The sequence below is a fragment of the Triturus cristatus genome, chromosome 3_1 (assembly GCF_964204655.1).
Source record: "Triturus cristatus chromosome 3_1, aTriCri1.1, whole genome shotgun sequence".
In the NCBI taxonomy this organism is placed as follows: Eukaryota; Metazoa; Chordata; class Amphibia; order Caudata; family Salamandridae; genus Triturus; species Triturus cristatus.
The window spans coordinates 222937503-222950661 of NC_140583.1; the positions used below are offsets into that span (position 1 = coordinate 222937503).

General features: G+C 43.4%; 1 protein-coding gene across 1 annotated transcript in view; it reads right to left on the minus strand.

The window, feature by feature from the left end:
* The window catches only part of SH2D7 (SH2 domain containing 7), a 214931-nt gene that overhangs the window by 140266 nt on the left and 61506 nt on the right, over nucleotides 1-13159 (minus strand). The window contains exon 2 of the mRNA XM_085646307.1: nucleotides 8655-8744. Within this exon, the coding sequence (XP_085502433.1) occupies nucleotides 8655-8744 (90 nt within the window). The remainder of the gene's footprint in view (nucleotides 1-8654; nucleotides 8745-13159) is intronic.

Here is a 13159-nt window from a genome sequence, read left to right on the forward strand (position 1 = left end):
CAGCCCCTTATATACCCAGATACAGGAAGTGATTCGACAGGAAGTGAACAATTACAATCTTGGATAGGGAAGTAGTAGTGAAAAAGATAAGAACAGTAGCCATCTTAGAATGGTGTAAGAAAACCATTGCCAAGGGATTCTGGGAACAAGGCTTGGGAATTATGGGAAGAAGAGTTGCAGGAAAATGGCTCCCCGACATAATGATGGCTGTTATAGTTTGTTATTCTTATTTTCCATGTTTAAGGTAAGTGTAATATTGCCCCAGTAGTGCATTGAATAGGGATCCGTAGTTCCAAAACTGGAACTGCGGCGTCCCTGAAATGACAGAGAAACAGCAACGGACTGCTGCATGGATCCACGGTGTGCCCGATATGTGGGGAAATAGGCAGCGGGCTGAACTGTGCCCATGGCTGATTATGTGTAGGCATTGCGGTACGCACCTGCAACACCAAGACACCAAAAGCTGGCCGCAATGTAGAACCATGGTGTGCCCGAGAAGAGGAGGTAGGGGCTGCAGGTTGAACCACAGCCCACGGTGGTGAAGACAGAGGAGCTGAACTGTGAGGATAAGCCTATCGTAACGTTACTAGTGTGAACTTTGCCACCTCAATCAAACAAACTGACCTACAAGCTACATACCATTGTGGTCCCTTAGTGAACATGCACCACTGTCTGTCATTCCCTTTCACTTGTTACCCTCGCTAGACAGCACAGATATTAGAGGCACCATAGGAACAGGAAGTAGGGCATTAGAGGTGGTGGGGAACTTAGCTTGAGCCCATAGATGAGATCATCGAACCCTGTACTGAACCCCCATTAGTGTGTGTAGTATTACATTTTGCTGGAACATTAAAGTACTTCTCTAGTTATTAAGACAATCACTGAGCTGGGCCGTGAATAACTGTGTCTGTTGTTTAACTGGTGAATTCTAATTTATTGTCCCCCAGACCACCTCTCAGGGAGGCCTTTGACTGCTCGTCCTTGTTACCCTGAACGTCAAGTGTGGAAGGGGTGCACTTGGTCCAGTTTGGAAAGACATTGCAGGACAGACCCCAGGACACTAGAGGCAAAGAACCCCAACCACAAAGCTTGTAGCTTTTAGTTTTCTTTAAAGCTGCTTTGTTAATGGACAACTTTTCATCATTATAAGCAGTTCAGGCTCAGTACTGTAGCTGTCAGGAACCAGGGGGCATATCAACAACAACCAGCGATAATTATCTCTAAGCACACTTAGCGCTAGGATAATTATCGCCGGCTAGCGTGAATTTTTATCGCTGAGATAGCGTGCTATTAGCAACGCTTATCTCAATAGCGATAAAAATCCTCACGCTAACAGGCTAACGTGAGATTATCGCTGGAAACCCAGCGATAATCACACGTTACCTTGTTTATAGGGACAGACAAACTTAGCCATGATATCCTCCTTCCATAGGATATCATGGCTAAATCTGAAAAATACCAGACGTAAAAAAGCAGCGTTAACCGCGGTTAGCGCTGCTTTTTTTGTCTCTAACAGGGTTAGCGACATTCTTGATAATAGGAGAAATGTCGCTTAGCGACATTTCTCCTATTATTTTGCTCTGGAACGCCCCCTTTGCATCTCATTAGAGATGCAAGGGGAAGCGTAGAGTAAAAGGGTGCTAACATGCAAATTTGCATGTTAGCACCCTGTTGTTGAAAGGGCGCTAGTTTTATCTCTGCTTTTTTGGCTTTTAAAGCCAAAAAAGCAGAGATAAAACCCTTGTTGATATGCCCCCAATTGTACACCATCATAAGATTCAACTTTTAATTTGTTCATTGCTTAACAGAGTTACTTTAGATCATAATATTTGAATAGTTGAGCACAATGTCTGACCAAGTGCCTATATGTGGTGCTGACAGCTGCAGCTAGAAAACTATGGTACCCCATGCTGCCTGCACTGCCACCAACATACTCCTTATGACCAGATCGAAGAATTTCCCAGGTCTTAAAAGGATTTGCCACCAGCCATGGACCTACTGCATTTAAAAAACGTGGAAAACTATCAGTGGATTTACAATCTCAAAAGCACAATTAAGGTAAAATTCATTTGAACAAAATATTTGACTTTTTTATTTGAATAAAACGTTTGGCTAAAAATGTATGCTGTTTCAATAACACTGTATTTATTTTGTGCATTATAAGTACTTTGTACTCTCAACTGTGAACCATCTAGGGCATTATTATCAATCTCAGAGAAAAATTTAAGTTACTTTCTCAGTTTAAGCATAGCATTGCACTGTGCATCCGCGTCTGCTTCCAGTGGTTATTTCAAAGGCCTTTTTCGGTCAATTCGTGTGATGTAATCAAATATGTTAATTAGACCATCAATCAACTAGAAAATGTAAGGGCGAGAGCAAGATGGCGTCGCTCCCGGTTTCTCCCCCTTCCCTCTCTCTCGGCTAGTAGCGATATGCGCTAAACTAAAGTAAGGCAGCGACTCACCGTTGGAGCCCCGCGTTAAGGTGGTGTGTGTGCTGGGCGGTGGAAGTGGTGCTCACTGGTGGCTTCGGACTGAGGAGTTCTTATCGCTGTGACTCACGGCTTGTTTCTCTGCAGTCTCGCTGTTGTGGCTGGAGCCGGCTTTCATGTGAGGCGTGTCTCACTTAGCTCAGCTCGTGCCTTCACCACGCCTTCTTTAGTATGCCTCCCAAGTCGGCTAGAGGAGGGAAGACCCGGGCAGCTTCAGATGCTGCTGTAACTAACAGGCGGTGGTGCTGGGCTCGGTACACACCGCATGGCGCTGGAGGGAGCAGCAGGGAATATGGACAACATACTTCAAGAAAATGAGCAAGGAGGGGGTAGAAAAAAAGTCCCCACGCTATTCTTGCCAGTGAATAAAAAGAAATCCACAGCTCTGCAGGATCCCATGTTGGGAGCTGGGAAATCTTTGGATGAGACATTAGGAAATTCGGATCCCGCTGAGGTATTTAAGATACCCCTGGGGTTTGCCCAGGAGGGGTTGAACTCCCTGGAACATTTAAACAGAAATAAGCCCAGATCTACACAGAACATTGATGAGAGGGGGGATGAAGGTAAAAAGGTGGGGGCTATGGCAGAACATAATCCTGCATCTATATCTCTTCACGGGGGATCTGTTAAAGCTAAATCCGCAGAATGTGATGTGTCTATGGTATCTGCCGCGGATGGAATCCCGGGTAAGAGTGACCCTGGAACGACATGTGATGGAGTAAGAAAGGAGAGTGACTCAGGGGAGAATTTTTTTTCTATGTCCGACCCCTCGGACACTTCGGATGATGAAGGCATGTCAGGATCTAAAACACAATCTCATGAAGGGTCAATTGTCAGTAGTGTAAGCGAGCAAAGTAGCATATATCAGGAGCACGATAATACAAATCCAATGACGGTGCGCAAAAAACATTCATCTAAGAAAAAGGCGCTGCAATCAGAAGAGGCAAATACTTTGCTCTGGGACTACTCTTCCTCACTAGAGACGTCATATAAAGGAGGGTCCATTAAAAACCAGATGAAGAGATCTCGCTGGCGGCAATTTATCAAAGTATTTTAGATCACAGCGTTGAGACTCGAACGGAGAGTCAGAAAACACACACTGCCTGTTGGAAACTCCGAAAAACACAGTCAGAAGGATTGCCAAAGCTAGCACCTAATTTACGGAAAGAATGAATGAAGCAAAAGCACACATATCTACTCTAGAGGATGAAATGGCAGCCCAAAAGTCGGTCACAGAAGCAATTTGCGCACACAAGGATGATACTCAGTTAAAGCTTGTTGATTTAGAGAACCGATTGCGACGTAATAATTTGACAATTCAAGGCATCCCTGAGGGAATCAAGGGACAGGTTGTTAGGAAATTCCTAGTGGAACTGTTTAAGGAGGCCTTTCCTGAACTCTCGATGTGGAACTGAGCTAGTGAAATTCAAAGGGCACATTGGTTTCCCTTTAAATATCAGTCAGCCAAAGCGGGACAGCCTACCTCCAGGCCAAGGGTGATCTTGAAATGTTTGAACAATTTCCTTGCACGTCAGGCTGTATATGATCTAGCACGGCCAGATAGGAAGAGGACAGGGAAGGGTACCCAATTTTTTGTGAGGCCTGATTTTTGTCATCAAACGGTGGAAAAAAGGTGGCAATTTCGCCAATTAATTACACAATTTCAAGGCAAGGGGGTGCAAGCCTTTTTGTTGAATCCTGCTACATTAAAAATAGTATATAAGTAACAAACAAGGTTTTTCACATCAGAGGGGCAAGCTAAGGAATACCTCCATTCGATCTAAGTACAATTTACAGCTAAGCGCATGATCATATCAGGAGGGCTAAGATGTGTATAGGCTGGCTAAATGTTCGGGACATTGTTAGACTGGATATGTAGTCATCATATCTCGGTGTTTTGTTTGTATTTTTGGGTTTGCCACCGTGGCGGGGCTTCAAATGATATGGAAATGTCTCTAAATGGTTTGTTTTTTGTTCTTTTTTTTTTTGGTCCTTGAGATCGGATGATTGGGAGAGGGGGGCATATCGAGTAGTAAGGGAGCTTCCCATCACAAGGACCATTGGTCCTATTACCCTGCTTTTGGGAAGGGAGGGGAGGGTGGGGGGGGTCAGAGGAGGGTGGGTTGGGTGGTCACAGGGGTTGAGGTGTGTGGGGGTGGTGTGGGGGTGGAGTGTGGGGGTGGGGAAAAAAATTAATCCATAGCAAAGGAAATGGGACTATCTTAGTTGTGCTAAAAGCAATGACATATATATTGATAATCATTGTAACAAGGTATGGCGGTAGGACGACAGCCTTAGGGCTATGCATATGTTCTTTTAATGTTTGTGGCTTGAGCAATAGCGGCAAAAGGCAACGAGTAGCGGTAGATCTACGGCTAATGAAACCAGACATTCTGTGTTTACAGGAAACGCATATTCCATGTAGCAAGCGCAGGGGAATGAGCTTGGCTATATATTAATTGCTGCATCGCAACAGACTACTACAAACCGGGGTGTGGCTATTCTGGCGCGACAGGGAATTCAAGGGATGGGGAGGATACTAGCGGACAACTTTGGCAGGTGAGTTATAGCGGAATCCTTGGTAGGGGCTGCTAGGGTGGCAATATGTACAGTCTGTGGCTCGAATTTCGATTAGGCACCAATATTAGAAGGATTAAATGGCGAGCTGGCATCATGGTGTACCCCCTTATTACTTTGTGGGGATTTTAACATTCATTTGGCTTGTCAGGAGATGGAGCTAAATTACAATAACTATGGGGGCCGAAAATCTAAGATTTTTAAAGCGCTGTGACAATTAATTGGTGACCACGGATTGGTAGATGTTTGGCATACCTTGAACTATCTGGATCCAGGATATACTTTTTATTCTTACCCTCACCATAAATAAGTCAGCCTTTGAAGATGCTTTTAAGTCAAAAACACTTACGTTTGGGGTAAGGATGCAGGTATGGCCAAGGATTACAGCGGACCACGGTCCACTGTTATTGGATATCCCAGCTAGTAGCAAAAATAAGCCGGCAAAGATCCTTTTTTTTTAACAGGAAGCTTCTATTGGACAGCTCATATCTTAACCACGTTAAAGTCTGGGTTACACAATTTTTGAATATCAATAGAGGTTCAAACCACTAGGGCCATGGTATGGGATGCTCTAAAGGCTGGATTAAGGGGTGAAACGCTCAGCTGTGGATTGTGTAAACAGAAACATTACTATGCAGGGGCTTCTGGACGATCTCAGAATAGTGGAGGAAGAACTCATCCAAGGAATCAGCAAGGGAGTGGATGTGAAGGTGTTACAAACCAGGATAGCCTGCTGAAAAGCCAAGATTAATATGGTGTGGCGCAAGGAAATTGCTAGCAAATATAATATATATAGAAAGGAAATTTAAGAATATGGTGAAGCTACAGGGCGCTGTTTGGCACAAAGATTACGGGTTAAGGAAGCTTCACAAAGAATTGGCACATTGACTGATTCTGGGGGAAATACAGTGGAAACAATGGAGGGGATTTTGGAAATATTACACGACTTTTATAAAGAGCTTTACACACAGAGTGAACGCAATGATCAAACTATTAATCCTTTTTTTTCAACACTTAGAGGTGGTAGACCTACAGCAGGAAGAGCAGGAAACACTTGATACCCCGATATCTATGGTGGAAATTGAGTAGGTGATAGGTTCATTAGCCAGGGGAAAAGCAGCGGGACCAGATAAACTACCGCTTGAGGTCTATGGAGCTCTGTTTCAGGAGCTTAAGGAGAATATCCTTGCAACATTTCAAGATGCACAGCTTGGGAAGCCTCCACCATCCTGGAAAGAGGCCAACATAGTAGTGTTTAAAAAGACAAGCCCCCAGCCTTGCCAGGGTCCTATAGACCAATATCCCTCTTAAATTGTGACGGCAAGATCTATGCTAAAATCTTAGCAACTAGTCTGGCGCGAGTAATTACGCCCCTGGTATCTATTTACCAACATGGATTCATACCTGGCAGGGGCACGGTCAATCATATAAATAGAATAGTGACTTTGATAGATCTAGCTAATGTACAACACAATAGTCTGGGTTTGATACTTCTTGATGCCAAAGAGGCATATGACCGTGTCTCCTGGCATTTTTTATGGGCAGTTTTGCATAAGATGGGGTTCAGCCCAGGTTTTATCAAAGCTATTCAAGCCATGAGTAAAACACCGACTGCTAGGATCTGTATAATGGGCAAACAATCTAATCTAGTTCATTTAACTAGGGGGACAAAGCAGGGGTGCCCATGTTCCCCGCTGTTATTTGCCCTGTACGTTAACCCCTTCTTGACAATGTTGGAAGAGAGCAATAAGATCAGCTCTACACTCTGTGGGCAGTATCAGGCTCGTTTATTAGCCTACGTGGATGATATTGCGTTGTTGACCTCAGATCCAGCGGACGCTATTCCGGAGATAGAACGATTGGCCCATATATTCGGGGTGGTATCAGGGTATAAGCTAAATCCAACGAAAACACAAATTATCTGCACAAATGCAGCCTGTCCAGGAGATGCTCATGTAACTGAGGAAGCTACGTATTTGGGTATTAAAATCAGGATGTGCCTTCAGGACTTAGTAGAGGTTAACTGGGGAGGAAGTGATGGGTTCAGCAGCAAAAAATAGTTTGTTCAGGTTTCTGGAGCCAAACTATTTTTTTTTAAAAAACCGCTTCAAGGTGGTGGTGGCAGCATATAAGGTATGGCAGACAATACAGACTATGTTACAGATTAGGGAGACATGTTTCTATACCCCTTAGAACTCTACGACAATGCTGCCCCCTGTCTTCTGGGACCTGAGAATGGATAAGTGGAGGGCTAAGGGCAGAACGTAAATAGGAGATTTATTTGATGATGAAGGACTCTCCTCTTTCTCAAGTCTGTCGGGTAGATTTAGTTTGCAAAAAATATTTACAAATTCGTGATTATTTATGCAAACACTAGAAGCAGAGTGGAAAAAAAATCAGTCTTCTGGTTGAGGCAGTAAAACGGGAGATAAAATAGGTGTACTACATAGCATCCTAATGGATACATAGCGGAATGATCTGGAAGCCCGAGATTGTAAATGGTGTATTTGGCTAGGGCGTGAAAGGCTGTATATGGAACATTCAATAGACATGGGCGAAAAAATGTTGGTATCTGCCAAATTGAAAGCCCAACATTTTAAGTCACTATTGAGCTTGTATGATACACCCGCGAGGATGTTGAAATGGGGTGGCTCGAATGATGGGAAGTGTTTTTTGGTGTGGGATGGAGAAGGCTGATATCGTGCATATTTTTTATGTGTGTACCTATTTAACACAATGGATGGGACATATTGAAGGGTTTCTGTCTGAAATCACAGGTGAAGATATTTACAGAACAATGGATGTACTGTTACTAGGGGTTGGGGACAGTCTGAGGCAGGGACAACCGGGGTATCCATTCCGATATTTGATATTCATGGCCGTAGCTGTGGCTAGGTTATGTGTTGCATCAGTCTGGCTGCAGCAGGAGGCCCCTTCCTTTGAGATGTGGAGGGCTAAATTTTATAACATCTTTAATTTAGAGTTAAGTCTTTATTCTCTAAAAACAACCAAGAGACAAAAACTGGGCACACAAATATGGTGTCCCATGATAGAGCATATGAATTGAATAAGTGTCCAGGAAGTTGTATCATACCTTGGATGGATTAGGTATTATTTGTTTTTTTCCTCTCTCTGTTTTTACTTTCTGTGTTGTTTTGCCTGTCCCCTCTATTTTCTTTTTTGTTAATATTCTTATGTTTTGTGGTATACTATGAATTGATAGCCATTGTTTTCTGTAAGGTATTTAGCTGATTTTGATTTCTAATGTTTTGTGTCAAAGTATCTTCATATTGTGATATTTGTTATGGATTGACAATCTTAAATAAAAGAGAAAAGAAAAAGAAAATGTAAGGGCAGTGGGTGCAGGGTGGCAAAATGTATCTTTGCATAGGATCATGGACGGCAAGCATTCCTGTACCTACCATGCAAAAACTATGTCAAACTTTTTTACTACTTTATGAATTAGAAAATTCTAAGAAAATTTCTCAGGAAACTGAGCTGCTCCCTAAATATTTACAGGAAAAATAGAAAATGCTGTCCGTATGGGCATGTAGAGTGACATAACTGCTATTAGGAACTGCCTTACCTGTAGGACAGGATGTAACCAATCGATCGGTCACTCAATCGGATGAGAAAGCAACCAAGGCTTTTGTCTTTCAGGAGGTCTTCAGTATCTCTATGGAAAGAAAAATTGAATGATTGTGAGTTCAATTGTGCCCTTACATGACCAAATTACTGCATAAATGTAATTTAATGTAAAGCACTGGCTTTAAATGTATGTATTGGATTATTTTTGGTGACCAATAGGGACACCAGCCGCAATCCATTCAAATAGTTTCCACAAAGGCCAAAGACATGGAAAGTGGGCTGCAGGAGTAAACAAGTGAGGAGGGCAACTGGGAGGATGGTCAAAATTCCTCAGCATCCCAGCTGCCTACATTCATGCAGAGAGGCAAGTCTGTGTATGTTTTTCAGTTGTCTTACTGGTTTTAATTCCGATGGTAGAGCGCCAGTGAAAGTTCTTGAAGCGAAGGTAAATTGTGCCGCTGTTTCCCTTCTGACCTCTCCGTCCCACTGACCAACCTGAGCCTCAAGGCAGTCCCAAGGACAGCCACTTATAGGGGCATATTATCAAGGATGGCGTTAAAATTATCACCGGTTTAGCAGCAGAAAACAGGCGCTAAAGTGGCGATAATGGGCTTGATAATATGTCCTGGAGAATTCCAATAGAAGACCATGTGCGCACTTTTTTTTTCCCTTTGGATGAGGGCTTGTTAAAGAAGGCTTCGCTCCTCTTTGGCAGACGCTTTTTTATATTTTGCTTTAGACCTTGTGTTTACATTTTAACCAGGCATTGCTTTCCAGTCTTGGACGCTGCTTTTGCATTTTAGATCGCGGACTGCTTAATTATAGTAACTTCACCCCAGCGTACCTCACAGGTTAAATGTATTTATTTTCTGTGTTTGAGGTTGAGTTTACATTGCAACTAGGCATTGATTTCCTGTTCTGGACAGTTGTTGGAGGCTGCTCTTTTCCTCCGTTGTGCCCGCTCAGGCTCTGCAGTCCCTGCCATTGGAGGCAGGTAGGCGGGTAGAGCCAGTGCCACTGCTGCTCCATTGCTCTCGAAGATCCCATGGGAGTAAAAGCTGCTCATTCTGCTAATTTTCCAGAAGTGTCAAAGGCAGACAGGCTCGCTGAGTCATTCTTGGTTACTGAGTGAGTCTGTTACATGTTTGCAACATTTCTCCCTTAGCCTGTTTATTCTTAAATGTATGGTGACAAGAGGCTCAGATACGATTCTTTCTGTTTCTCTTGCTAAGCCATAGCACGGCCATTGGGGGAGGGGGAAGGGTAGAGCCGGGAGCTGCCCTTCAAGATGCTCACACCCTGTACAGCTCAAGAGCTCGCAAAATACTGCCACGGCTTAGCAAGAGAAACAGAAAGAATCTTATCTGTGCCTCTTGCCACCATACATTTAAGAAGAAACAGGCTCACGGAAGACATGTTGCAAAAATGTAACAGACTCACTCAGTAACCAAGAATGACTCAGCGAGCCTGTCTGCCTTTGACACTTAGGGAAAGTTAGGGAAGGATCAGCAGAACGAGCTGCTTTTACACAGAGCAGTGAATGAAAGTCTGTGCATAAAAAGCAAGTTACATTGCTATATTGTTTAGACAAAGAAGGTTTAAAACAATATTACACTTTGTCATGATTAGACTGTGAAGCATGATAATACAAAACTATATGCAATTCGAGATTACAATATGAATATCTGACACCCTTCATTTAATTAATTCTGGCCTGAGAGATCCTGACAGTCTGGGGGAAGGGGGGCGTCCATGCTTTTTGCGGGGGGCGGGGGGGGCTCAAGTTTTGTTACACTACTGACCTGCACATAACCTTAATACACAAAATGTTGTGAGCCAGCTCTGATCATTGTGCCTCTCACCGAGCCCCGAACTTGGAAATTAATTATCTGCTAACTCCAGGAACATGAGTTATCCACAGAGCACTGTCAGAGAAAGCTATAAACAGCAGCTAACATAAAGAAACACTTCTAATCCCATTCAAGAGTGAGAGGATTGAAAGTAGCAATACCGTCTAACCTCACATGTAGACATGCCGCCTGCATCACAAGTCAACAGTTAGCCAAGCTCTGCAAAAAATAATGGATCAAGAGGCTCCCTCCCAGGTTTGCCACAGTTGGTTTCCCTTCAGAAATGGAGCGTGTGAGACAGACTTTGCTGGACTCGGAACAAGCCTTCAAGGACGTTTGAGTGCGACGAGGCTGGTGTATTAATTCACCACTTAACTAGTCAGTCTCCTGTCCCTCGGTCCTCACTTAAGCCACAATTTGTGACACATTTGCTATTTTAAGGCTTGTAATAACATCACTTTTGTATATTTAAGTCCATACAGATACTGAAAACAGCAAAACCGCAAGTACTAAAATGTAGAGTACAGGGGGCACGAGCCCTAAACAAACAAGCATTTGCAATGCAATAGGTCTCGCATTTACGCGAGTTTAAGCTTTTGTCATTGTAAATGACAATGCCTTTTACTTGTTTTAGAAACGAAAACGAAAACAAAAATAAAAGGCATTGTTATTTGCAATGTCAATAGCGTATACTTGCGTAATGCGAGACCTATTGCTTTGCAAATGCTTGTTTTATTTTAATGCAGATTTATATAGCATGAACTCGGACCGAAGGTATTGAAGCGCTTTCCACGAGCACCGGTTACATTACACATTCAGGCATAGGGAGATTAAAGTGATTTGCCCAGAATGAATCACATCGCGACTCCGAGGCTCAAGCCGTGGTTTCCCAGCTCCTAAATCGGCAGTCTAGCCGACGGACTACAACCTCTCCCCAGAGTGAACTAGTTCACAAACATACAGTGAATCTGTGAAAAGGCTGCGCGCGGCCCGGGGAGCTGCTCGGGCGGCACTCGCACAATGAGTGGGAGAGGAAAGCTGTTTACAGCAATCACTGCTAATAATACGCTGTAATCTCACCCGCGATAAAACAAAATCGAGACGAAAAGAGACAATTACATCACTGAAATGGCGAGAGAGGCACGCATTAGGAAGCAAGTCAGGACAAACAAATAAACATTTTCATAATGCAACCTGGGCACGCTGTTTCCTTGGAAACCCGCTCTGAGCTAATGCATACGTGTTGGAGGAGTTTTGGAAAGTTTTATCTTTGGAGCCAAACTTTGTAAGTGGGTGCTATCAACAACAAACGTGAAATGAGAACAGTTATACGTTTCTATTCAGTTGCCGGTGTGTTCTATGTAAAACAGAGCGTGCCTTGTTATTTTGGACAGCAAGTGCTGTTCGTGATTTAATTTAACCACTTTTTAAGAAATGCATTCGTTTATGTACATGTACATCAATTTTATCGGTATTTCTGTATGTGTACAAATATGCATAGTTTACGCTCGTGGGCTGTGTGTACACACGTATACAGGTATGTTCCACACTCATCATATGGGTGCTTTGTACATATAAATGTATGTACTGCGTGCATGTGCTGTGTACACAGATACATATCATAAGCCAACGGAATGCGTGTGTCTTGTTTACACACAAAGGTATAGTCTACGCTCATGGGCCGTGTATGTGTTGTGTGCATACTTACATAAGTACTTTACATACGTAAAGTCTCCGTGCCCATGTGTTCCGTATACACTTCCTACCATGTGTATAAACAGTCATGCACTCATGAACTCCGTCCACCAGTATAACGTATCTCTCAGTCATGGATGCTGTGCGTTGTGTACATATCCATACCTATGTTCTATACTCGCCCCGTGCGTGTGGCCCTGTTGACACATGTATGCATCTCCTAAGGTCATGCAGATGTGTACACATGCTAGTATGCTCTAGTCTACACTCTAGCTGAGTGTGTTTTGTAAGGGTACATCTTATGGATATTATAGACTGAAGTAGCATTACTTTATACATTATAGTGCAGTAACGGAGTATCTAGAACTATTGAAGAAAGTCACGAAGAATGTACAGTTTATTCATTTATTTATTTTAGTCACCATCACACAGTGCAAGGGATCCGACAGGTTATAGCGTCAAGAGGCTGAGCGCAGGAAGAGATTATAAAAATTGAGAGTTTGTAAACTTTAAAACAAGCAGGAAGGGGGTGGCAAATGGTGTTCACGGGCGCTTTGATGTCCACAGTGGCCGCGCGGCTCACTGAAAACATCAAAGCGCCCGCGAAATGTAAGTGATCGCAATCGCGATCACACTTCAAAGCGCGGCTGTGTGACAGGCGAAAGTGAAAGAAAACGAGTGTTTTCAGGCCTCCAAATGGTGCGCGCGCCCGGCACACATGCACTGTATTTGGAGGACTGAAAGCACTCGTTTGCACTTCCAAAACTCGCTTACTATAAGTCTCGCCAGAGCAGCGCTAAAGCGCTGTCTCAGGCGAGACCTAAAAATAATTAGGTTTTAGACGGGCAGGGTTTGCAAATTAGCATTGGCAGTGTGCAGTAATGTCACAGAGAGGGACATTGCAAGTCTATTATGCCTCTCTTTAATGGCAATGAACCGTGATTCACCTAATATAAGC